This window comes from Accipiter gentilis, chromosome 17 (assembly GCF_929443795.1).
Source record: "Accipiter gentilis chromosome 17, bAccGen1.1, whole genome shotgun sequence".
In the NCBI taxonomy this organism is placed as follows: Eukaryota; Metazoa; Chordata; class Aves; order Accipitriformes; family Accipitridae; genus Astur; species Astur gentilis.
Genome location: NC_064896.1, coordinates 19,039,909 through 19,065,937, shown reverse-complemented (window position 1 = coordinate 19,065,937; position 26,029 = coordinate 19,039,909). Strand labels below are relative to the sequence as shown.

Below are 26,029 nucleotides of genomic sequence, written 5' to 3'. Positions count from 1 at the left end.
AAAAATGGCTGCTCTTAACATCTTTGCTAATGAGCCGAAATAGGATTTTTATTGTTTTTATAGGCATTTCAGTGATGGCTGGTACCGAGTAGCTCAGAAGTGTGGCTTTGTTTTAATACTCCTGCAAGGCGGGGGAAGCAGTGCTATTCCTGTTTTACAATGGCAAGATGAGATCCACAGGGAGAACATTCTGGCTTTTCTATAAGTGCTCAGTTGTACAAAGATAATTAAGGAATTATTTTAGGCAGAAAATTAAATCCTCTTTTTCCTTTACCACTGTTGAAGGATACTATGAGCAGCAACAGGAGAAAATTACCATTAGCATAAGTTCCCAGGGCAACCATCATCTTCCACAGGAGGCCAAAGGATGTGTTTGCAGTTGTGGACAGTTTTGCTCTTGAGTTTCAGCATTTTCTCGTTTTACTTCTGGTCTGGGGCAACAGGCTATCTTGGGAATAGCTCTTTGCATTGAAGGCTAGGCACTTTTTTTAAGGTGGAGATGTTTTGGTATCTAAGTAACTTACCGGTGTTACGCAGCTTTGCACACTCCATGTGCCCATAGGTTGTTACTCTTTGCAGCAGTTTTGAAAGAAGGCCAAAGTCAGGAAGTAGAGATGACAGGAGGAAAACAGACGAAAAATACAGAGAATACATCATGAACACAGATAGAAAGTTCTGCTTGTGAAGACCATGTAAAATTAGACTGGAGAGTACACAGGAAAATAACAATGGCAAATCTTCCACTGATTGTAGGTGAAGCTGAGATCCTAAATAAGTGGAAATCTGGTATCTGTGGTTCCATTTCTGAGAGCATTGGGGAAGTGGAGAACCTGATGGTAGATGAAGCGAAAAGGGGGTGATGGAAAAACAGACACCTGTTCCTCCACAACTTGCTAGGTATTTGGCAGGAAAATACATAAACAAGAAAGTGTTATCAGAGCAAATGTCTGAAGGGACAGAAACTTCTATAACATTCACTGGAGAAGAAAACATACAAGATTGTGCTCAGTTCTCTGATTCTGATTAACCTACTCTTATGTAAAATATATGAGATGAGAAGGGTCTCATCGGTGTTTCCTTGCATGTATTTTTAAACTCCTGCATTGGCATACGTACAGCTGCAGAGAGACGCTAAAAACAGTTGGAAGCGCTCCTTCACTGAACTTTTTTGCAGGCCGCTATTCTGAAACTAGGATGGAGTTAAACTAGTGTAGGAATTTTCTTGGTATCAGTTTTTACTTCTTTTCAGCAGTGTTTGGGTAAGCATTGGCAAGCTTACTGGCCCTGGGTAGCATACCAAAAACTTGCTGTCTGGGAGCATTAAGCTCTTAAAAAGGAGACATACATTTTTCTGGTAAATTACATTAAAATGCAAAAGTGACCTTGGAGTTAAATCTCCAACTCCTTGTGTACCTGCTGACCTCTTTCAGACAATGACCAATGACTAGACATCAGTATGGGGCAGAGAAGCAACCTTGACATAACTTTTGATCTCAAGATCACACTGAGAAAGTCTGAGTCAACAGTATGGAGAGATGGATTCCATGTGTGCATTTTAGGTGGAAAGAGAAGCAGAGTCATTACAACATTCCCAGCCAAATTGTGGCTCTGCTTACGGAGACAGCCGTGCCTCCTCAGCAGGCTTACCGAATCGCTCTTCCCCAGTGACACAATGAAACACTGTGCGGGGCTTCTTTAGGAAACTTCTGGCTAAGGTTTGGAGATGACTATTAGGACTAACACAATGAGCTTCAGTTCTCCTGCCAGGGAAATTACCTCCCACTTTCTAACTGGCTTCAATTTCTCTCGTAATTATTCCTTTTTCAGAGGTTGCACTTAGAAAACAACTCAGGTAAAACAAAATATTGGATTAAAATATCCCAGATTCCATTCCAGGTAAGAAATTTAATTCTCTGACATTGCCTTGAGCTAGGATTTGTCTACAAAATTCCTGAGCCTTTACTGATTTTTGTCGATCTATGCCAACTGTGTTTAAGCCTCAAAGTAGTAAACGGCAGCTTTTCTCCAGGAATGAAGACTAATTGGAAACAAGCTGTTAAGAATCATTTGCTATTAGAGAAGATCACTTCCACTGTGGATGTAGAAAATCTTTGGTTTAATTGATGAACAGCTATTCTAAAGTAATATCAGCTCCTCTCAAGTCTTCTCTTCAGAGCTGGCTGCTTCTAGAATTTCTTCCTTCACTACTAGTCTGCAGTTAATATCCTAACTCTTTTGGTAAAATGACTTGTTCATTCTTTTCTTTTTCGAATAGAGTTTAATTAGGCCGTCCCACCCTAGTGACTCATCAGTAATTAACTTGCAAGCCCTGCAGATTTCAAATACCTGCTGGGCAGGTGGAGCAAATGAAAAAAAACACTGTGTTTCATTTTGGACATAACCTCGGGATTAATGAAATCTGTTATCATGCATAACATTTGCTAAAAGCGTTATGTAAATTCAAAATTGAATGTCTCACAATTCTCTGGTGTTTTATCAGAGTATATTCTTCCACTATCTATCCTAATAGTCTCTGCTAAAAGTAATGATAATAAATAATATAATAATAAAGTCTCTGGTCCTCTATTATTAGAGGTATTCCACAAAATTGGTGAAAATCTGTTTTCATTACCCAGTTTTTTAGGCATTTTGCTGATGTTTGCTACACTGCTGGATAATTCTGTTCCTATTTAGAACAGCTAGTGTTAGTAACCACCTGTCTGGGATTATATGTATATGAGATACCTGCTAAATGCACTCCTTTATTTAATATACAGACTGTAGGATCCAGGTCTGATTCTGCTCTCTTTTACAGTGGAACAGAAGAATTGGTAGAAAATACTTCTATGCAATAACATGAAATGTAACTGTGGTATCCTTTGGTAGCTTTTTGATTTAAGCAAATTCTATTCCTGTCCATTTTAATGTAGCTGAGATGAAAATTTATCCTATAATAGACTATTTAAAATGTTCTTCCACATCTTTATCTGGTACAAATCAGTAGCAGCACGTGTGCTCTCATTCATTTAAGCAGCTTTGTCATGGGTCCCAGTACAGCCTTGATGTACATTCAAATCACTTTACACAGGAGAGAGAAGTAAACCTGAACGGTTTGTTTCGTGCAGAGATACTCTTACTGCATAATATTGGGTAAAGATGAAGACCTGCTTTCTGAATTGTTTAGAGAGGAAGGTCAGGCTTAGGGGGCTGTTTTAGAGAAGGTATGGACATATAAATCCAGGAGAGTGTTCAGAGCTGTGAATTGCAAGTGAAGGAAGACAGTTCCTTGGAGCAGGAAGCATGAGTCATTGTGGGAGAGAGAATTCAAGGCAAGGCTCTCTGCCCTTTACATTTTCTCTTGCCTGCCTGAGTGGCTTCATAATGTGCATGCTGACATCCCAGTGTCACTTGTGTCCCACCTGAAGGGTGTGAGTGTGGTAAGATCATTAAGTGCCTAGAAGTTAAGCTATTTCACAGTCACTATTAGTAACACCTTGCCAGGCTATTTTCTGTTGTATTGGGGTTTTTGCTGGAAAACATAAGAGAATGTGAAATGTAATGATGTTTATCAAAGCACTCGAAAGACTTCCCAGAGAGGCAACAACATGGGAGTAAAAATGCATTTGCTGCTGGATGCAGTCTCCTCCTCTTTAAAGCATACTGCAAACACGATTAATTTAAGTTACAGCAATCATAAAATGGTGCATTTCTTCAATAGCATGTCCAGCTGTGATTTTTGTCAGTGTTTCTACAGTAAGTAGGTTTGGACCATATTGGTGATAAGCATAATTTGAAGAATAGGCTTTCTGCAGAAGTACTGTGGCTAACTTAGTAAGTAACAGTAATTCTCGGTAACTCAGTAAGATGTTGATGTTTTTGGAGGTGCTGCGCAGTGGGCACAGTACTCCTTTGCCTTGGCTTAAATTGGGGTGCGTACCCGTGACCACCATTAAAAGGACTGGAACAGTTCTTATCAAAGAATCTCGAATTTCATCTTAGACAAAATGAACAACTGTTAATCTTTAATTAACAATTGTATTTCTCTTCAAGACGTGTGATACACAGAGTTATTAGAAGGAAATAGAAAAGTAGAAAATTCTTGCATAATTTCAAAATCTATGCCTATTAAGGGGTGGGGTTTTTTCCCCTCATCCTTTTTGCATTGTGGGATTACCAGAAGCTGATCTACAGATGTGGGATGAGAACAGACATGGCTGAATTTTGGCAAATTATAGCTTTGTTTTATGTTGCAAGAGAGGTAATAAATGAAAAAAATTCTGAAAATGTTACTGCTTGTGTTCTTTTGTGTGGATTTAGCACATTTATAAGAGGTTGATCTATGAATTTCAGCCCTTTTCAATAACACTTCTCACACTGAAGTCATAGTAGATCTACAGGGAAATCTTTAGTCCTATGATGAGAAATTACTAACTAAAGTGCGCAATTGTATCTTGCATAGTAAATGGAATTTTCCTTGATTTTTCTTTAGTTTAACCAACCATCTCCGTATGTCTTTAATTTCTAGTGTAAATGATAGTGGAATTTGTCTGTCATTTTGTAGCAATCAGCACCCTTTTAAGAAGGTATGTTCTAAGCTTTTAGATCTCTTTCAACAGTAATGATCATGTCACTGCACCACTCCTCGCCCCGTAATGATCATTCATGGCTTCCTAACTCCCCCATCCATAAAACTGCTCAAAATCTCTTCTGAGGAATCAACCTGGGGTGTTGTAAAGAGCAGTATAAAACAGATGCAATTTTATCCCTCCAAACTGCTTAACAAATATTAAATAATTAAGCTTTGCTGTTCTGCAGGTTTTATTAGTTTTATTGCCTTGTTTTCCAAAGAGGGACCCAATTGTGGATACAAAGATAGGGTGTTTAAAAACTGTCTGTATTCCTTTCATCTGAAGATCATACACTGTGATGTGGAGGGACACCCAGTGTCCAGTTCTTGCCTCATGTAATGGTCATCAAAGTCCATGGGCAATCATGCTTTAGTGAGAACTGAGTGCATCTTTTTCCTCATGTCTTCAGGAATAATAGTGCTTATGCGGTTTTCCACTCTTGTTCATTCTTCATTTCAGTCCAATCTTTAGAGAAGTCTCATGACCTTGATGGTGGAGAACACTGGGGAGATACCCTCTTCCATAGTGTTTTTTTGATGTATTTATCAAATTTTGGAAATATTTGTGTGAACTCAGCAAAAATTACAATCTGGCTAATGGAGCAGAGCGCCTCAGGGCTGATGTTGGTCAGATGCTTCCATTCTTCACATGACTGAAGCAGAGGAAGAGTAGAGTTAATGCCACTTTGGGAAAAAAAAAAAGTTATTCTGGTTTTTAAAGTTACAAAGGAAATGCAGAATGTTGAGTTTAAAAGTCATTTTATCTGCAGTTCATAAAATAACACAGGAGAGGAAAAGACCTTAGGTAGTAGATATTTTTCAGAGTTCCTAGTTGTAGGATAGACAGTGCAAACAGCTGAGAACAATAAACAAGCCAAAGTATTTGCTGGGTAGAATCTAGAAAATTCTCTGTGCCTTCTGTTTATGCAGACTGCTGGTTGTCTACATGACTTGTTGTCATCTTTTAGCATGTTTTTGACTTACTATCCCTTTTCCAAGACTAAGTTAAAGATAAGTGTAGTCTTACAGCATTTACCAAATACCTATTAAACCCGAGGACTTCATTTGATTGCTTTTTCTTTACTTTTTCTTACTATTTCAAGGAGAATTCATGACATCTTGATAATCTTAGTTTATTATTTTCCATTAACATTAGCACAAATCATCTACTTGTTACCAAAGATTGAAGAGTGCTTTTAACGTCGTTCATGTTTTTCTGCAAAGAGGAGAAGCTATATTATGCTTAGTTTTCTTTTTCTGTTGCAGTGTGGTTTGCAAATCTTTAAAATGTACTTACTCGCTGCTGCTGCACTTGTATATGTCTAGTGCTTTAAGCATGAAAAGAGCAGTGGCAAATGGGGATGGAAGATGCTTTTACAGAAGTGCACGTGGGCTCTTCTTTGAAACTGCCCTGTTGTTCTTCAGATTTCTTCAGGTTTAATTTAAAACTGAAGCTCATCTCTGTCTCTTGGGGTAGCCTAGGAAAAATCTTGAAAGTGTTGAACTAGCTCCAAGCATGTACAATTGCATCTGCAAGTGTTTGAAATGTACTTTTGAAATAGGAGCCCTGTCAAGCACAGGCCCACTTATCAAAACGGCTGTTTACTGAGATGCCAGTGATATACTTTGGTGGAAGTGGTGAAGTAGCTTACAACATTTATCATAATGTTGAAAGCATTTATGAAAAGTGAAAAGGCTATCCTGAGTGGGGGAGCTGCTGCTCTAAAATTTTTGTGTTTGTGAAGAAGGGGCCCAAACAGAATTCTTCAGAGGACTGAATGGAAATGGGTGAAGGAGAACCAATCTGAGGAAGCTCAGTACAGCCCGGTAGGCAGAGCAAATCTCATTTTATGTGATTACTGGAAGAGGAAGCCTATTTTGGCTGCTTTGAGTTGGATGAGTGTTTTCTGTTTCCTTGTATGAGTAGTTTCTGTTTCCTCATATGAACTTCACTTTTGGTGTGACTACTCAGTGTTGTATAAAAGTAAAAGCTGTACGTACAACTAAGTAGTGTCACAGCCTGACAGCTCTTGGCAAAATAAAGTTTTCAAAATAGTTAAGTGCTTTAGTGTTTACTTCAGGTGACATAGATTTGGGTTTATGATATAAAACACACTGAGCTTTTCAATCCTCTTAGCTGCACAGCTGCAAACTCCATTAATCCCAAAGAAAAATGTGGTCTGCTATTCATTAAATGCAGATGAGATTCCTTTTTTAGTAAGCACACAAGCAGATGCCTAAATTTAGGAACATGTGCAGTTACAATCAGTGGAATATTCTGAATCTCTTTATCTCCTTTCCTGCACTGGAACTCACTGTGCTGTATCTTTGAGAGGTCTCTGATCCTAAGTCTTACTGTGGAACCTGGTGTATTCTGTTGCCTTTGCAGAGTGCTCTTTATATGTAGATTTTATTGACTGTACATCTGTACCCTTCAAGGTTGCTTTGCAAACCTTTCCATACTTGCTAAGAACTGAGGAATGCTAGTGCCTAGTAGATTCAAGTATTCATGCAGCTGTGATGACAGGAGGATGGCAGCGAGCAAGTATTTTCAGTATTGGAGTAACTGTGCTGGGAGGAATTGGTTGGGTGCTAGTGGGGGAGAGGAGACAAGAGAAGGCTGGAAGTCAGCCTGGAATGGCCCCTTGTTTCCCTGCCTCCCTGCCCACTGGGAGTCCGGCTGTGCAGGGTCCAAGGGCTTGCTACTGCTTCTCCTTCTTTTCAAAATCCACTGTTCTCCTCTCTCTCAGAGAACCTCTGCTCACCCTTTTGGCTTGCTGGGGAGAGGAGGGGAGAACAAAGGGCCAGGATGGGGTTGATTCAGGAAGCTAGAGGAAAGTCTCAAGCTGGAGCAATAATTGCAGTAGCCTGTCACCATGCAATGGGCCATTGGTGGAGAAAGTCATCCCCTTCCTTTTCAATAAGTGAAGCAGGTGGTCTGCCACCCTGGGCAGCTATGCACTCTGTTTACGATTTAAGCTGTCCTTAAACCATGGTAATTAAACACACACACACACAAAACCACCCCCCCCCCCCCAAAAAAAAAACAAAACAAACCCAACAACAAAACAAAAAAACCCAAGTTATCAAAAGTTATTTGTTTATCATCTAAACTTTATGTTAGTTCTAAATACAAAATAATCTGAATTTTAAAAAAACCTTTACACTTGTTAACCATTCTACCAGTAATAATAAAATTCCGTATTGGTAGAATGTAATTCTTTTGTTTGGTAGAACAGTGTGCAAGAATGGAACAAAGCAAGTTGGGAAAACATGAAATGGCATTCAGTGTCAGTTGCAGGAGGACTTTTGGCATGGAGGGGTTTTGTTGTGTTGGAATTTGCTCAGAGCATTACATGACCAACATGTCAGCTCCCCAACAAAGAATAGAAGAAGGTACGGATCTTAATGGGCATGGGAATGAAAGTTCTAAATAATATAGCGGGCCTCAACATTGATCATCTGACCCAGAAGAAATAGTTGTGTGTATTAAATGTGAAGTATTTACAGAATCTGAATGTCACCTCTGAAGTGGGATTTTTAGAGGGCTCTGTGTCCACGGCTCACTCATCCTACAGTGGTCAGTGATGACGTTTTCACTGTCTTCTGTGACAGCAGCAATTGCGGAGTAGTAAAGATGTGAAACCCCTGCCTCAGTACTGTATGAGAGATCCTATTCCATCCAGTGGCAAAAATGGTGTGCATTTTGAGCAAAAATCTTCATAGCTTTAATCCAATGACCAATGCTTAGTTACTGGTCTTACCAAAGAATGGTTAATCTCATCTGACTCCAGTTTAAACCGAGGTAAATCTCTGAATTAAAAAAAACCAAACCAAAGTTCCACAATAATTCAGTTGTTTTACATCCATTTACAAATAAAAAATGCTTGTAAATGCAGTAGTGTAATTGCATAATACTAGGTCTTCCATAAGTAACCTCCTGGGTTTCCACTTATTTCTTCCATGGTAACGAGGAAGTAAGGAAAGTAATTTTTAGAAATTCAGCTTTGTTACTGAGCATCAAGTAGAAGCAGTCTCTATTTCTGGCACTTCTCTGTTTCCTGGATGCAAACTGGTCTCTCATCTGTGAAATTCTGTTGTCTTCGGCTCTTGCCTGGAAAAAATATGCAATGTGACCAACTTACCTAATGACAAACTGTTAGGCAAGCATGAGGTTGTATGCATGGAAGTCATTCGTTCAAGTCCTCCTGAAGGCGCCAAAGTCAGTGGAACTTTTTCTTTGCAAAGTTACTGAACATTTGGCTGTTCTGTAAAATAGAGTTTAATCTGTACATTCTTCTCTTTTTACTTGTACAGTGCCCACTCGAATGAAATTTGATGGGAATTTTGCAAACTATTATAACAAATAACTAAAAAAGTGGCCATTACGTGTGATAGCATGCTGTTAGGCCAGTGCCGTAACTCTCACAAAACAGGAGAGATCAGAGATGATGAGGTTCAACTGGTTTAGCACTTCAGTTGACAGTCTGGGCTGATCAGCATTGCAGGGGCATTTACTCCTGCTAACCAGAACCATGACTGGGAATGAGACTATCATGCTCCTTATCTGAAAAATTATATTGGTAACAGTGCCCATCTCATTCCTCTGTTTCCGTTATGGGTACCACTGCCAGTTCATGGCCGTTGCACTGCAGTTTGTAATGTTGAGATCTATGTATCACAAACTAAAATAAAGTTGCCAAATTAATTTTCACGCAGTTTTTGGCAGATTAGACTATTATTCCAAAAAATGTGGCATGTTTGCCTGTGGGTTAAGTTTAAGTTAGTGCTTTAAGTACAGAATTTTTTGAAATGAGAAAAATAATTTTGCAATTTAAAATGTATTCTTGTAATGAAGACAATAGTAGTCCTTTAAGTGATAGTCAATAAATAACTCTTCTGACTGCCCTTTATCTTGAAGATCTGTAGTTAAGCAATTATGTGTTAATCTAAATGAATCAATGCTTTTTTAAAGTCTGATTTCCAAGTATGATGAATGCAGAGAAGTATTGCTTTGGACAATCTTAAAAATGTGTTTTAGAAAGTCTGAAGATTCAGGACTTGGTACTCCTTAGTTTTCAATATCCTTATAGTGTATTTTTTGAAAATCAGCCTTTTACCCATTTGAGAAGACAAAATTGGTCTCTGTCAAAATATTGCTGTCAATGGATACACAAAGCCTTAAAAGTGCAGTATTGGTACCTGTCAGAGAGCTGTATGTCTTCATCTGGTAAATAATATAAGAGGAAATTGATTGTACTTGGAAATACCTATTTCCTTTGATATTATCTTTCCAGTAAGTTAAAAACTTTTACCCTAGTTTCAGGTTGTCCAGGCTTGTAGTAACTTTATGTTAACTTTGCCAGAATGATGCAGGGACCTGTCTAACCTGATTCATATCCATACCACAGTTATGGCTAGAGAGGAATTTAATAGGCTAGTAGTGAGAAGATATCTAGTAGAAACAACAATGGACAGGATTTATAGTGTTTTCAGATCAGAATAGGCTAGTTCTAGTGTACACAGGAGAAATATAGAGCCCTTACCAAGACCTTGTTCCTATAAAGCATTGTTTCTGTGTACCCAAACAATATCTTTTAGCGCTTGCTTGATGACATAATAATAATTTCCTTTTCCTCCTATATGTTTTCTCACCCTTAGGAAATAACCAGTGTAATAGAATTTGCTAGTTAATTAGCAGTTTATAAGTTTGCTACTTGCAGTTCTGAGAGCTCTTTAACAAGTTCTTAAGAAGTCTTAAAAACCTCAGATTTCTCTTAGAAGACAAATTTTCCTGTTTCTTACACTGCCCTCTAGCGCTGAGCACGTTTTGAGAGTCATCTTCAAACTTCTTTCTTTGAGTGTAAAGTAGCTTTTGTGCAGTGACTTTTTAGGGACTGTTAGGTTACCAAAGTCTGCCAAGGCAGGAAACATCCAACTTCTCTACATGAATGTCTGTCCTTTTTGGGTGAACATACTCGTATATATATTATGTAGGACAGGCAGAGTTTTGTACAAATGAGACAAACATCCAGTTGCAAAACCTGAAAGCTGCCTATGTTTGCAGCCTCACATCTTCACCAAACAACAGTCAAATGAAATGAAGTTCAGGACCCATAGCCCAGGTAAGTAGAAGGTCTTGCAGTATTCTGTACCAGTGACCTGTAGCCTTCTGGGACCAGTGGCTTCCCCTATGTCTCCTCCTGGGGAGAATCATCTGCATCTCTTGCATGTGCGAGTGCCTTGATTCTGAGCAAAGTGAAGCAGAGACTTAGGTGACTCTTTAGCAGAAGTGAGCTGTCTTCTGACATTTTCATGAGTTGGGTCATCCACTGGACACTGTGGACAGCTTCTGATAAGAAGTCCCTGAAAGGAAACGACAAATCAGTACATTATTGAGAATGTGTGGCACAATTAACTTAATCCCTTTGTAAGCACGTATTTGATAAATAGTTAGCTCCCCGCAGTCTAGTCTAGTGAACAGTTAATGGGAAAATCTAGGTAATATGAATACAGGGGAGAATGCTGTGGAGACACGTGGCACCCCGGCCCTGGGGAGCTGTTCAGGCTCTCTGTGTAGTGTTTGTGTGTGCAGGTGTCACTGTGGCTTCAGGGGAGACCCAGGCTTCCCGAGGGCGCAGTGTTCCAGGGTGGCCTATTTGACCAAAAATGAAAGAGAAAAAAACCCCACAGAGCACTTTGGCGTGGGCGTGAATCTAGGTAAGGATTCCAAACACCTCTCTCTGGCTCTTAGTTGACATCTCTCTGTGTCATTCATACAGGGAAAATGCAGTCTGATGTTTATGTTTCTAAAACTTGTAAGTGACTTCAGGAAGAGAAAGGGCTTCTGCTAAGCAGCAGAACCAGACTGAATTTCCACCTTAATACACACAATAAGCATGGGATTATTTCTCAGAAAAAAATTAAATTTCTTCAAGAGATGTTTGGGTTTTAGAAACAAATGAAAATAAATGGTAGCAGCACACTAGTAGCTATCATTATGTATGTGTATTGGTTGCATTAAAATGCAGTACTGGTAACATAACAATAAATTGCTTTTCAAGTTCTCAAAAATGTCAAAAATTTGTTGAGAGAGTTTTTGGCATTTTCTTCTATATGCGTTTTCATATACAGTTTAATCTGTAAAATTTTGTACTGATTGTGTACTATTCATAGTGTTATCATGGCTTCTTTTTGTTTTTTTCCCATTCCCTGACTGTCTGATCTGTCCAGTGTTGACACTAACTACAGAGTGTGCTGGAATATGCAAAGAGTGGATATTTAGTTGAATCTTCTCAGGGTGGTTTTGTGTTTTGTATGTAGTTTGGATCAGATTTATATTTTTTTAAGATTAGGGCTTCACTGCTTTTTGTACTCTGTACAGACAGACTCTGACAGGCTCTGTCAGTCTCTTTGAGGAACCCTGGCAACTTCAGTATGACTTACTGAGCTGTAAGCAAGCAGTGGTAGCAGAATTTAACCCACTTAGATATTTCATTTTTTCTTAGGTGCACTTCCATTAAAGTAAATTCTTTGGGAACAAAACTAGACTCTGACAAAGAGAATTAACTTAACTTGAATATTCAAACCAGTAAAATTTACTTTTCAGCATAAAACAGTGTTAATGTTGACACCTTGTTGGCCGTATTGTGATTTTTTTTTGGGGGGGGGGGGGAGAGAATACATAAAATAACCTTTCTGAGGGAAGCTCTGTCACTGTTACTGTAACTTCAGATTTTGTCTTCTGAGTATACTCTTCTCCATGGCTGATGCAGTGTTGCATCTTGGTGAGCTGCTTCTGCCGTTGCTTGTCAGTGTTTCATCAGGCTGTACAAACATAGAGGTAATGTTTTCATTTCAGAGGTTCGTTCATCTGATAGAGGATTTATAGCAGTGTCCTGCATGGGATCAGCCTTCCAAGACAGGAATTGTCAGACTGTAATTATTAAGGATGCTGACAATGTGTTTGCATTAATTACAACAGACTGAAAGTGGAATCTTCCTCTGTGTATCTTCCTGTGTGACAAAATTTAGGTAAAGTTTTCACACTTCTAAAAACTGTATCAAGGCTCTATGGCCCAATGCAAGTCTGGGATTTTTACCTGTCATGTAGAATAGCCTCTGGCGAGAGGGCATAGAGGGTATAAATTGGCTAACAGATGAAGGGCACATGTAGAGGAAAAGGATGAAAGGATCTTTCCTTCCACAGGCAGCTGAAATACTATTGCCTGCAGGAAATCGAATATAGATTTTTTTGAGTGCTGGGACCCACAGTCTGAGGCCATTAGGCCTATGAAAACTGAAACAATCTCCAAAGTACCAGTAGAGATAATCTAACAGATAAAGTTGCTGTGAGCTTCTTCATGATTGTCTCAAGAACCTGAAGGCTGCTGAGTTTGTGTGAGAAGGTCAGTTCCTTCAGTTTCTTCAGACTATGGTACTCTTTCATAAAAGCATTTAATAGATCATCTTGACTTCCAAGAATCTAGCTGCTGAACTTCAGAGCGAGCTGAGGTTTATTTTGTTTTTAATGATAGTCTACTTAGATTCGCATCCTTAGTCCACCTTTACGGTGAGGCATGGTTACTGCATTACCTGTTTAATCATTGCATAGTCCTTCCTTTCTAGGCTGGTAAATTGAAGTGTCAAGCACTGAAGAACTCAGAAGAGCACGTGATCAAAGCCTTTTTGCCTACATCCTGGCACCACTTCTATGTCATTTTTCTTTTGTGAGCAACCTGTTACACCTGAGTGTGTGTAGTTTTGCTCAATTATTGATGCATTCTGCATGTCTTTAGCTGACAGAGGGGTATTTTTACAAATAGGATATTTTTGCTGACTTGCTGTCTATCCCTTCTTGTTACTGGCACTTACTGAAATCAGCATATAAGGTTATACTGTGGATTTTGTTAAATCACTTCTGATACCATGGAAGGCATTTTCACAATGGTAAAGCTTTGATACGAAACATTGCCACTTTTGTGAGTAGGCCTGCAGTCAAATGAGGGGAATAACCAAAACAAATCTTATGGACTAGTTAAACAAACATGTCTGAGTCTGCCTCTGCAACTATTTTTGCAGCCCTTTTCTGGCTTGATCCTTTATCTTAATTGTAAACCTGTTCACGGTAATCTTTTTTTTTAGGAAGAAAAGTTGAAATCTGAATGCAGCTGAAAAAAATTACGATTTCTTAAAGAGCTTGAAAGGTTTTTATGGAGATAGAGCTAATGATGTTAATGTGCTTTTCTGTTGAAGCTGGCTGTTTTGTTAGTCCCATTATTCTCAGCAGTGTTGGTCTGAAGAGAGTTTCCTTTCTGAGGCACGCAATATGCATGTGAGTTTTTTATGAAACTTACTAGTTCATAATGCAGAACCACATTCATTTAGTTACCATAGTGTAACTGTGTTACCAGAATTGGCCTTGTTGTATGCAATGGTTTGACCCTGGCTGGCTGCCAGGTGCCACCAAAGCCACTCTATCACTCCCCTCCTCAACTAGACAGGGGAGAGATAAAGACAGAGAGAGATCACTCGCCAATTACCATCATGGGCAAAACAGACTTGACTTGGGGAAATTACCAATCAAATCAAAGTAGGATAATGAGAAATAAACTCAAATCTTAAAACACCTTCCCCCCACCCCTCCCTTCTTCTCAGACTCAGCTTCATTCCCAAATTCTCTACCTCCTCCTCCCCCAGTGGCACAGGGGGACAGGAAATAGGGGTTGGGGTCAGTTCATCACACCTTGTCTCTGCCGCTCCTTCCTTCTCAGGGGGAGGACTCCTCAACTCTTCCCCTGCTCCAGCATGGGTTCCCTCCCATGGGAGACAGTCCTCCACAAACTTCCCCAATGTGGGTCCTTCCCATGGGCTGCAGTTCTTCACAAACTGCTCCAGTGTGGGTCCCTTCCCCGGGCTGCAGTCCTTCAGGCACAGACTCTTCCAGCGTGGGTCCCCCGTGGGGTCACAAGTCCTGCCAGAAAACCTGCTCCAGCCTGGGCTCCTCTCTCCATGGGGCCACAGGTCCTGCCAGGAGCCTGCTCCAGCGCGGGCTTCCCACAGGGTCACAGCCTCCTTCAGGCACCCACCTGCTCCGGCGTGGGGTCCTCTGTTCCCAGGCTGCAGGTGGAGATCTGCTCCCCCGTGGACCTTCCTGGGCTGCAGGGGGACAGCCTGCCTCACCAGGGTCTTCCCCATGGGCTGCAGGGGAATCTCTGCTCTGGTGCCTGGAGCATCTCCTGCCCTCTTCCTTCACTGACCTGGGGGTCTGCAGAGCTCTTTCTCTCACATATTCTCACTCCTTTCTTCTCTGTCTGCAGTTTCTGTTGCACAGGGGAGGTGTTCCCCCTTCTTAAATACATTCTCCCAGAGGCACTACCACAGTTGCTGATGGGCTCGGCCTTGGCCAGTGGCAGGTCCGTCTTGGAGCCGGCTGGCATTGGCTCTGTTGGACATGGGGGAAGCTTCCAGCAGCTTCTCACAGAAGCCACTCCTGTAACCCCCCTGCTGCCCAAACCTTGCCATGCAAACCCAATATATGGTACTATTTGTAGAAATTGTTAATAATAGCTAAGGAGGCTGTTCTTATATGATGAAACTCCAAGGAGATATAGACATGAGAAATGGGAAACATCACAACAGAGTCAATTTAGCATCGGTCATAAACTGGATAAACATTATGCAGTGTATAGCTTAGGAAAATAAATAAGAGAAAAAATAAGGAAAATGATGTATTGCTGGCAGCAGTTGATGGTCCAAATTAAGCAGCACAGAGGAGGATAAGGCACATGCAGCGTACTGACTTGTGAAGTACTGAACTCTTACTGTTCAGGGATGTCTTTATGACCTTTTCTGTAAATCAGGTAGTTGTTAACTGCAGATGCATATTGGAAGAGAGGGCAGCTGATTTGTTTTAAAGCTTAAAGGCTTCCATAGATGGATCATGACACAATACAAACAGCCACAGAGCCAGTTATAGACTTAGATGCTAAACCACTTTTAAAATTATTCCATATTGATGCTTTAGTATCATTATGCCTTAGCTACCACTGAAATTAGATTAAATATGGTAATATTCCCTACCCATTTAATCTGCTAAATGCCAGCTGTTAATGTTATTACATGAGTTAACGAACTTATTAGTTAAGGCCATATGAAACTTGAAGCAGCCACTGGTGTTCTCATGGTCTTTCTTAAATCTTGATAAGGAAGTATGAATGGGCAGAATCAGCGCTTGCATAGCAAATAATGCAAGAAATATGTTGATGCAACATTGTTATGGGTTTGTGTAGCGATTTTTTTGGTAGCAGGGGAGGGGTCGCAGGGCTGGCTCCTGTGAGAAGCTGCTAGAAGCTTCCCCGGCTCCAAGTCGGACCCGCCGCTGGCCCAGGCCAACCCAATCGCTGACAGTGGTAGCGCCTCTGGGAGAACAGATTTAAGAAGGGGAACCTCCACAGTGAGTAGTGGGATTGGAATGTGAGAGGAACCCCTCTGCAGACACCCAGGTCAGTGAGGAAGGAGGAGGAGGAGGTGCGCCAGAGGAGGTGGATGCCCCTGCAGCCCGTGGTGAGACGCAGGCTGTCTCCTCCCCCAGCCCATGGAGGTGAATGGTGGAGCGCAGGCCCCCCAAGATGGCCGTGACTCCATGGGAAAGCCCGCGCTGGGGCAGTGTGTGACTGAAGATCGGCCCGCGGAAAGGACCCACGCTGGAGGAGTTCGTGAAGGACGGTCTCCTGTGGGAGGGACTCCACGGTGGAGCAGGGGACGAGTGTGGAGTCCTCCTCCCCCTGAGGAGGAAGGAGCGGCAGAGACCAGGTGGGATGAGCGGACCCCAACCCCTGTCCCCTGTGCCACTGTGGGGAGGAGGGAGAGAGAACCGGGAGCGGGGTTGAGCCGGGAAGGAGGGAGCCGTGGGGGGGAGGTGGTCTAAGGTTTGGGTTTACTTCCTAGTATTCTTGTTTTGTTTTGATTTGTAGTAAATTAAATTGGGTTTGCTTCTTCCCCAAGTTGAGCCTGTCTGTTGCCCGTGACCATAAGTGGCGAGTGATCCCTCCCTGTTCTTATCTCGACCCACGAGCCTGCCTTTATTTTTCTCATCATCCCACTGTGGCTGGGGTGGGGTGGGGAGTGAGCGGGCGGCTGTGTGGTGCTTTGTTACTGGCTGGGCTTAAATCACAACAAACATAAAATTATACTGGTGACAAAACTGAAGACAGTCTTTCAAGGAAGGTTACCGCTAAACCTTTGCATAACCAATGCATCAGTGCTGTTAGAGGTGCTGTTTGTGGTTCTGAAAAAGTTAAGCATTTGTTGGCTCGAAAATGTTCCCATGTAATTAAATAATTACATTATGCCAATGGTAATTAAATAATTATGTTTTGCCACAGTGCTTGAAGACTACTACAATTACAGTTGGATACAATAGTCTTCATTTCGTTCCTTTCATGACTTAAGAATGCTGTTTTAAATTAAGTGGTTGTCCTGTACTACCCTGGAAATAATTGCATTTTCATGGTGGGCAGAATGATTCCTGTGCCATTATTTGCTGTTATCAAATGATGCTATATATATGCTTTGTGGTAATCAAGAAAATCCCTTCTTGAATTCCTTACTGTCTGGTCAGATTTTTTTATTATGTTGTTTTTTGTGTACTAGTTGTATGAGTTGCCTTATGAAAACTGGCAGAGACAAATGTGTATTGAGAAAAACTTAAAAAGTAAGTGTAGGTTATAAATAGATGGACAAATGAACAAATGAAGGAAGGGAGAGGAAGGAAAGGGATACACTGGTACCTTACACCAATGGAGATCAGTAAAACTAAATGCGTAACTTTTGATGGGATAGGGACTGTCTTGTCTTTTCTTGTTGCTTCTAACACATTGCTTGTCTGCAGCTCCTTACTAATAAGAAGGGATAGACATTTTTTTGTCTGCTTGTTTGCTTCTTGGTTGTACAACCTCTGAAGAAAGCAAGTTGTCGTGGTTTAACCCCAGCCAGCAACTAAGCACCACGCAGCTGCTTACTCACTCCCCCCCATCCAGTGGGATGGGGGAGAAAATCAGGAAAAAAGAAGTAAAACTCCTGGGTTGAGATAAGAACGGTTTAATAGAACAGAAAAGAAGAAACTAATAATGATAATGATAACACTAATAAAATGACAACAGTAGGAATAAAAGGATTGGAATGTACAAATGATGCGCAGGGCAATTGCTCACTACCCGCCGACCGACACCCAGCCAGTCCCCGAGCGGCGATTCCCTGCCCCCACTTCCCAGTTCCTAAACTGGATGGGACGTCCCATGGTATGGAATACACCGTTGGCCAGTTTGGGTCAGGTGCCCTGGTTGTGTCCTGTGCCAACTTTTTGTGCCCTGGCTGGGCATGAGAAGCTGGAAAATCCTTGACTATAGTCTAAACAATACTGAGCAACAACTGAAAACATCAGTGTTATCAACATTCTTTGCATACTGAACTCAAAACATAGCACTGTACCAGCTACTAGGAAGACAGTTAACTCTATCCCAGCTGAAACCACAACACAAGTATTCGATTTATTACCAATTAACGAAAACAACATGGGGCACCTCCTACTCTCCTGACCTTGGTCTTAGAATCATAGAATCATAAAATCATTTAGGTTGGAAAAGACCTTCAAGATCATCGAGTGCAACCATCAACCATGCCCGCTAAACCATATTCTGGAGTACCCCGTCTACTTGCTTTTTGAATACCTCCAGGGATGGTGACTCCACCACTTCCCTGGGCAGCCTATTCCAATGTGTGACAACCCTCTCAGTAAAGAAATTTTTCCTAATATCTAACCTAAATCTCCCTTGCCGCAACTTGAGGCCTTTTCCTCTCGTCCTATCTCCAGCCACCTGACAGAAGAGACCAGCACCCACCTGACTACAACCCCCCTTCAGGCAGTTACAGAGAGCGATAAGGTCTCCCCTCAGCCTCCTCTTCTCCAGGCTAAACAGCCCCAGCTCCTTCAGCCGCTCCTCATAAGACTTGTGCTCCAGGCCCCTCACCAACTTGGTTGCCCTTCTCTCATTTCCTTGTTTCCTCTGTTGTTCTCTTTGCTGCTCCCTTGTACACTTGTTCCCTTTTCCTCATCATTTTCTGCCCTTTCTTAAATATTTCTTCACAGAAGCGCCACCAGTTTTGCTGATGGGCTCTGCTTTGGCGAGCAGTGAGTCTGTTGGGGAAATGACTATGTCTGACAGAGCAGCACCTGACCCACAGAGGCCACTCATGGAGTCTTTCCACTACCCAAACCTTGCTGTTTGTACCCAGTACACTAGAAAAGGCTATTGAAACCTCTGTGTGTGTGTTTCGTTACAAGGGCAGTGTTAACTTCAAGTCAAGCTTCAATTACTAATAAAAATATCTTTTATTATTAGGAGAGAGTTGGTTTCGTGGCATGTACAACCTGGATTTCAGCAGTGTCTTCTGATTTGGTGTCTCTGACTTATTCTATATAACGAGCAACAGAAAGAGGAGAGAAATTTCCATCTTGGAGGCTGGTCAGTGAAATCAGATGAAGCAATAGAGTTTATATTAATTGCATAACTAGTAAACATGATCCAGACAGTATGAGCTAGACACACAGGTGCTTTTGGAAAACAAGCTGTGAGTTTTTTGAGTCAGGTAAGCAGTATGTGACCAACCCCATACTGATGCCATGAACAGCCAGGCTTCTGGAAGGAGACTTCTTCCACCCAGGTGTACAGCCAGCTGACATCTCTGTGATTAATCTCTAGTACCAATTGATATAATGGCAAAGTGTCAGTCTGCCAAGCGTTAATACTACAGGCTCATGTCTGTGTACACTGATGCTCTTTGCATGATGTGAAAAGTTAATATAGAGAAGACCCCATGTTAATATTTGCAGCAATGTGCTGTGGATGGTAAGCTTTCTTCCCACAGGAAAAATGGAACTAATCTTTCCTTTTTAGTAATAACTGAGCAGATAAATGTGCCTACCTTTGTATTGCTTCAGGCAGTACTACTTACTGGTTCACCTTTGAGCCTTAGCTTCCCATGATCATTCTGCGATTGTAGAATCAAGTGGTAAGAAGAAGAAGAAGTGGCTGTGAGACTTCAGGCCAAGATCTGTTTACAGAGACTAAGGCATCAAATGATGCTTGTTGACTAGTTGAAAGGCAGCTGATAGTCTTATAATAATTTTTTTTATTTCTTGTGAGAAACTGCCTGAATGAAGTCCCAAGGGTTTTCAGCCAAATAAAGGGAAGAAAGACTTTGTCATCAGAGATGCGTGCTTAATTCCATTGATGAGAATTGTAATTGAAAGTTCTTGCTATAACGCTTTTTTCCTGTAGAATAACATATTGAAATGACATGTTTGCTTGGTATACAAAAAATGGCTGCATTTGACAAGTGGTTTATTAGAGCTTGTAAACTAAATTCACAGATATCCATTGCTGGAAAATATTAGTCTTGCAGATGCAACCTGGATTATTGAGTGCTTTTTCAATCAAAAAACAGCAAGAGATTCATAGACCACTTTAGGAAATACTCCCTCCCACGTGATTGTTAGATAAAATTCAATAGATGCCTGTGTGACTGTGATTCTGTGAAGGTGGTTGTTTCTGGGATGGCTCTTCATCCATGGAGAATGATCCTTGGAACTGCCCATAGTTACAAATGCATATGCATGCAATATTCTTACCACGAGTCTTATTTTTATTCAGATGTCTTCACGCATCATGCTATCTGCATGTGGGTGGATCCTTCAGTCTTGTGCCATAAGTGTAATATTATTATCAAAGTTAAAACCTTCAGGGAAAGTGTGTTTGATTTGGAGAAATCCAGGTTAAAGTAACATACAACAGGTTGAACAAATACTTGCATATTTTTCTTGATTAGCGTGAATGTACGTGTTCTTGAAAAGTGCCAAGGAACATTAATTTCTACTGGCCAGGATCAGGACTGTACCAAATCTAAATATCTCTTATGATGTGAAGGTAGTTTGTGAGATTCTTTGTGTAAATTCAAGTTGTTTTTGTGGAGATCACATAGTTATCAGAAAACAGAGATACCTGGGACTTTCCCCGTTGCTGTGATTTTTGGACTGGTATTTAAAAACTATACTGCCTTTCTCAAGTTAGGACCTTCTAAAATGATCTTAATTTATCAAACTTTTTAAATTTCCATTGCAGAGTTGTATGTGAACTCACAAGCTCCACTCTGTCACATTTATCATGTGGTAGTGGGGGCTGTCAGTGTAGTTTCCTCATTTGACTGAGAGTTTAGTATGTCTTTAGTTTTTGAAGAACTGGAGCCAGTTCTAGGATTCAGGCTGAGAGGCAGTACTTCAACAAGTAAAGAAATGTTGCATATTTACAGAGGTTGGAATGTAATGCAGGGAAGCAAGTGTCATTGGTTTCCTGTCAGTATTGTCAGGGGAAAAAGAAAAACATCTTGAATGAATCAAACAACTTAATCTTCTCAATTCATGTTTTTGCATTTCAGGTTCTTTTTAGTAAGAGATCAAAGAGTGTGCTTCCTGGCATTCTTTGGGAGTCAGGATTCTGGTGGGATATACTACTAAAACATAAGTTGTTGTCCTTAGGTGTCCTTAAGCCAGCTGTCAGGTCTATAAGGGACTTTGGACACAGTTGAAGTGTCTGCCTATTGGACTTTTGAAAGATTCACTTTTATTTTTCTAAGTCTTTGCATTACCCAGCAGTTATGGTTTATGAGTACAGCTCATCAGAAATGAGAGTTTTTATTTAGTTGGTTAGTTGTTAATGGCTGTGGAGACTCTTCATAAATAATTAGAACTACCAGAAAATGGAGATATTTTTTCTTTGTGAAGCTCTAGTTTATGATGACAAATCGGGATCAAGTAAGGCATTTGATCTTTCTTCATTAGTGTACTGTATATCATGAAGTGTTTACAGAGGCAAGGGGTTCTCTGGGTTAGATTGTGTGGTCAACTTCGTAAAGACTGAGGGGATGGTTGGAGGGGTGAGACGGTGCTGTTACAGAAAGCCTTACAAGTCACCTTGAACAGACTTCTTGAGCAACTAAATATTGAGAACAGATGCTGTGACTTCATTGTCCTGGAGCTCTTAAATTAAGTTGTAGGAATATAATTTCCCATCTTGTCTATTGGTTATTGCAGCCAGAGATATGGCCTTGTTGAACAAAAGCATTTTATAATGACACAATTATTACAAAGTGATGATTCCAGCAGCATTGTTGCACACACTTAAATATGGACTAAAAATTCAGATAGGCTGGATTGGTAAACTGGACCATAAAATTATTGAGTGACTGAAACTGGTTTGCTATTTAAACATGGATGCCAAGTGCAGGGAATTTTTTCTCTCTGTTGAATCTGTAGTTTCAAAGAACTTATTTTACACACAAACTTTGCCAGCCATTTTTGTGTGGTCTGTACAGATTCTCTTCCTTTGGCTTTGTTTTTCCCCTTAAAAACTTTAATCTTTTTCTAGCAAGATAATTCAGGCTGAAACAAAATAACGTTCTTATTATCTGATAAGAATCCTTTTGAAATTTAATTCATTTAGATTTATTGGTCCCGGCCTTTAGTCTGATTGTGATGAAAAAGAATTGTTTTTAACTAATTGTATTTTGAATATTAAATTTTGAGCCTTAGGTGCTAATGGTTACACTGCCACAAGAGGTATGTGAGGGCATGTTACATGAAGACTTACAGGCCACTGTAAGCCAGCAGCACGTGCTGTTCTGTGTGGTGTTCTCCCTAAAGTAATGCTTTTTAAAGTAATGTACCCTAGAGCCTGTTGGAATGAGAGTCTAAAATTGCTTCTTTTTGTCTTTGTCTTTTGTAGAAGCTCCACCAAAACTGGAAGAAAATCCTGCTGAACCGTTCACTGATTCATCTCTCTTTGCTCACTGGGGCCAGGATCTCAGTCCTGAAAATAGACGTATTGCACTTAAACAATTCCAGTATTATGGCTACAATGCTTACCTGAGCGATCGCTTGCCGCTGGACAGGCCCTTGCCTGACCTTAGGCCTAATGGGTGAGTGCTGTAGTTCAACCTAGCTTTGTAGATCCTGAATTATAGAGTCTGTTAGCTCTTTTTCACCTGGAAGCATTATGTTTGATCACATAGAAGGTAGGTTACATACAGTGGCCAGAATGAGTAATTTCTGTCAAACGTATAAAGGTTAGATGTTTCAAATGTCTCCTGAAGTACCAGAGTGCTCAAATTAAGTCCTCTTAAAATCCCACTAAGTATCCATTAAAAGTTCCCTGAGATCCTCTGCAACCTTAATCTCACCTACAATTTACATTAGATGCAAGTGTTTTATTGCTAAAAGAATAACCTTTTAATGTTACATTTATTACAGTATCTGACTAAGGTAGGAAGAAAATAAGAACTGCTCTTTTTGAAAGCCCAGAACTGTCTGATAAAGATGGGTAAGCAGGTGAAACTGTTGAGCTCTATTGGTGAAATATGTGATTTAATCAAGCAGTGTGTACCAGCTGAAAGCCCATGGAGCCTCCTTCAGTGGACTGTTCTCTGCTAGGAAGCATACATGTCAGGTGGGGTTAATATGGCCACTGTTATTGCACAATGGCTTGGTGAGATGGATGGGACCAAGGGAATGAATGACCTTCCCTTCAGTGCATTTGAGGCCTGGTCTGGTAGGATCATTCACAGAGACAGTTAATGCTCAACTTTTTTTCAGCCTTGGTGATACATCTGATCCTTTGAACAAACAGCAGCTCTGGGGATGGGGAAATGGGTGGAGGGAAAACTGCTTTTTTTGCAGCTCATTAAAAAAAAAATTATTAAAGTAAACATGATGGGTACTTTCTGAATTGAAGATGTGATCTAACTTATTTTAACCAAGTGTTTCAATAACTAAAGCAGTAAGCAGTGCATTTTGCTGTATATTAAGTTGTCTGATATTAATGAAAAAATATTAACACCACTCCAGGCAGCACTTTAGCAATTTAAAATATATCTATGCTATAATTATTATATATTACATTTTAGAAATATTTATGTTGTAGATTTGCTGAAATAACGACTTTAAGAAAATCAAAGTCCATGCAATTATGTTTGTATTTTGGTTAAATCAGTTTAGCACTGTCTGTAGGGACAGTATCTTTTTTTTAAATTGTAAACTAATTTAGAGGAAAAATAAATCTTCTGTCACTAACAAGACATCAATGACAGAAATGTTTCTGTTCTTATATCTCTTTTGAAATTACTCTCCTGAATGATTTCAATCTAAATTTTTTATAACTATAGGTTTTAAAAATGAAAAAGACAGAGAAAATGAATGTTACTGTAGCTGAAAGAAATAAATTACGGTTGGGATTTTAAAAGAAACTCCAGTTAGAAATGAGTCATGATCCTAATTTCTATGAAATTTTTGATCCTTAATTAACTATCTGCCAGAAACATGTTAGACTTTACAATGTGCTTATGGACGCATGCATACAAAATAATGGCTTAGTAATGGTAGCTCAGGAAGGTATTTTCCCCCTACCCCCTTTATTATTGTTCAGGAGCAAGCAGGTAATCTTATACTGAAATGTAGTAAATTCTGATACTGAAGGAAATGAAGTGTGTTGTCAGGTAGTATGTAAACTGTTTGCTGTATCTATGGCACCCTGTGGAGTACAGAGCTACAGGGTATTCTGAAAGTCTTGTTGCTGAAGAAAGAATTCCCACTCCTGATATGCATATTCTCATTTGTGTGAGAGCACATGCATGGCTATTGTGGGAAAAAAGCCTACCCTGCAAGATTATATTTTCCACTGTAATAACCGATTTTTAGCATCTGTTCTTAAAGCCAATTGCATTAGTCGCTTCCAGAGTCTATACAGATGTGTTTAAATTATCCATGGGCAGATACTAGGCTCAAGCAGCGTAGCATGAAAGCCAAGGACAGCTTGGTCTGAAGAGAGTACACAGCACGTGGTGTGGAGACCGAGTTAATCAACTTTGCTGGGCCTTAGTCAGTTGTGGTATTCCTGTTCTGACTGGAAATGTGTGAAAGCACGGGCATGACAGGGGTACCGCAATAGCTCTGGACAGAGTTAGCCTAGGTCTAACCAAGCTCATTAGCCTGTATTTAGCAGTGTTTCTGCAAGAGTCAGTGTGACATTAGAATCCCAGCAAAGGCTTGTGGGCAGGTAACTAAAAGAATGGAGTTCATATAGATATGTCTGGGCTCAGCTGTGGTCTATCATCTGTATTATTCATAACCTATCATATGAAGTATAGGAAGTTGGAGAGCCAACAGAAATATATGTATAACTGAAGTCTAATGTAATTCATATATGGTTGGCCCCAGTTGAGACTGGAAGAATTAAGTGATCTGCCAAGAATGTGTAGTGTTAGTTCCCCTTTTATATCACACTGGTATGACTCAGCCTTGACCTTCTTTCTGCCTGCAGTGCTCTGAGAATTCATGTCAAAATAACTTTGCAGAGGAGCTCAGTGTTTCTTTGCAAGGTTCTGCTGTGCGAAAGGCTATTCCACATATGTAATAACCCTGTATTACAGCGTAGAGGATTTTGTAGGGTTGATACTGTCACCATTTAATGCCATGAGAAAACCAGAGGACAAATAGAGATTGCTGAGCCATGATACTTGTGGAGGAGAGAGCAAATATTTGACCTTTCCCAGTCCTCCAATGTGGGTGGGATGCAGAGGTGGGAGACCATATTTAGTAGTAAGGGCAGTGTACTCTGCCTAAGCACCTGACTCTGGCTTCTCTGGAAAAAAATGAGCATCAGTCAGACAGAAACATCCAGCAGATTGCAGCTGGGTCAGACTGTGACAGTCGTCACACCTTGCAGTGGGACCTTCTCGTGTTTTTAGGTACTGCAGAGGGGTTTCTCACCCTCTGTACAGCCACGAGCCTCATGTCCTGTGATAAAACGTTCAGAATTGGGTTACTTTTCACTGTGAATATTTGTGCTAGCACAGTAGAGTCCCCAGCACAGTCCAAGATAATCTATTACAATACAGACTGTAATAAATAACTCCCCTGGATATCCCAGCCTCCTGAAGTAATCGTCACATCCTGAAGGAGGCTCTGGTTTTGCAGTACTTAGTAGATAGTACAAGGACTATTGTGGAATATTGCTTATACTGTCTTTCCCAAGGCCTCCATTTATTTTCTGCTGCTGAAATGGGGTGCTCTGCTGTTTACCACCCTTATGTGGATCTGTTAGCCCGTAACATATCTACATAGCAGACTAACAAATAACTACTGGCTCTAATGAACCTGGAAGCATCGAGGAAGGCAATGTTGCGCTTACTGTGTGCAGGAACAGGATAATACTTCTGTGTTAGTTATAATTCTGTTGTGCTCATTACTTTAAGTAGGACAGGCAGTAAGTACCCACAAAGCTTGTTGTGATT

At 40.5% G+C, this 26,029-nt stretch overlaps 1 protein-coding gene across 2 annotated transcripts in view; it reads left to right on the top strand.

Annotated features, from left to right (window-relative positions):
- The window catches only part of GALNT18 (polypeptide N-acetylgalactosaminyltransferase 18), a 257,349-nt gene that overhangs the window by 103,955 nt on the left and 127,365 nt on the right, over positions 1–26,029 (top strand). For both annotated transcript variants that reach the window (XM_049819940.1, XM_049819941.1), the window contains one exon: positions 22,468–22,660. In XM_049819940.1, coding sequence (XP_049675897.1) covers positions 22,468–22,660 — 193 coding nt within the window. The remainder of the gene's footprint in view (positions 1–22,467; positions 22,661–26,029) is intronic.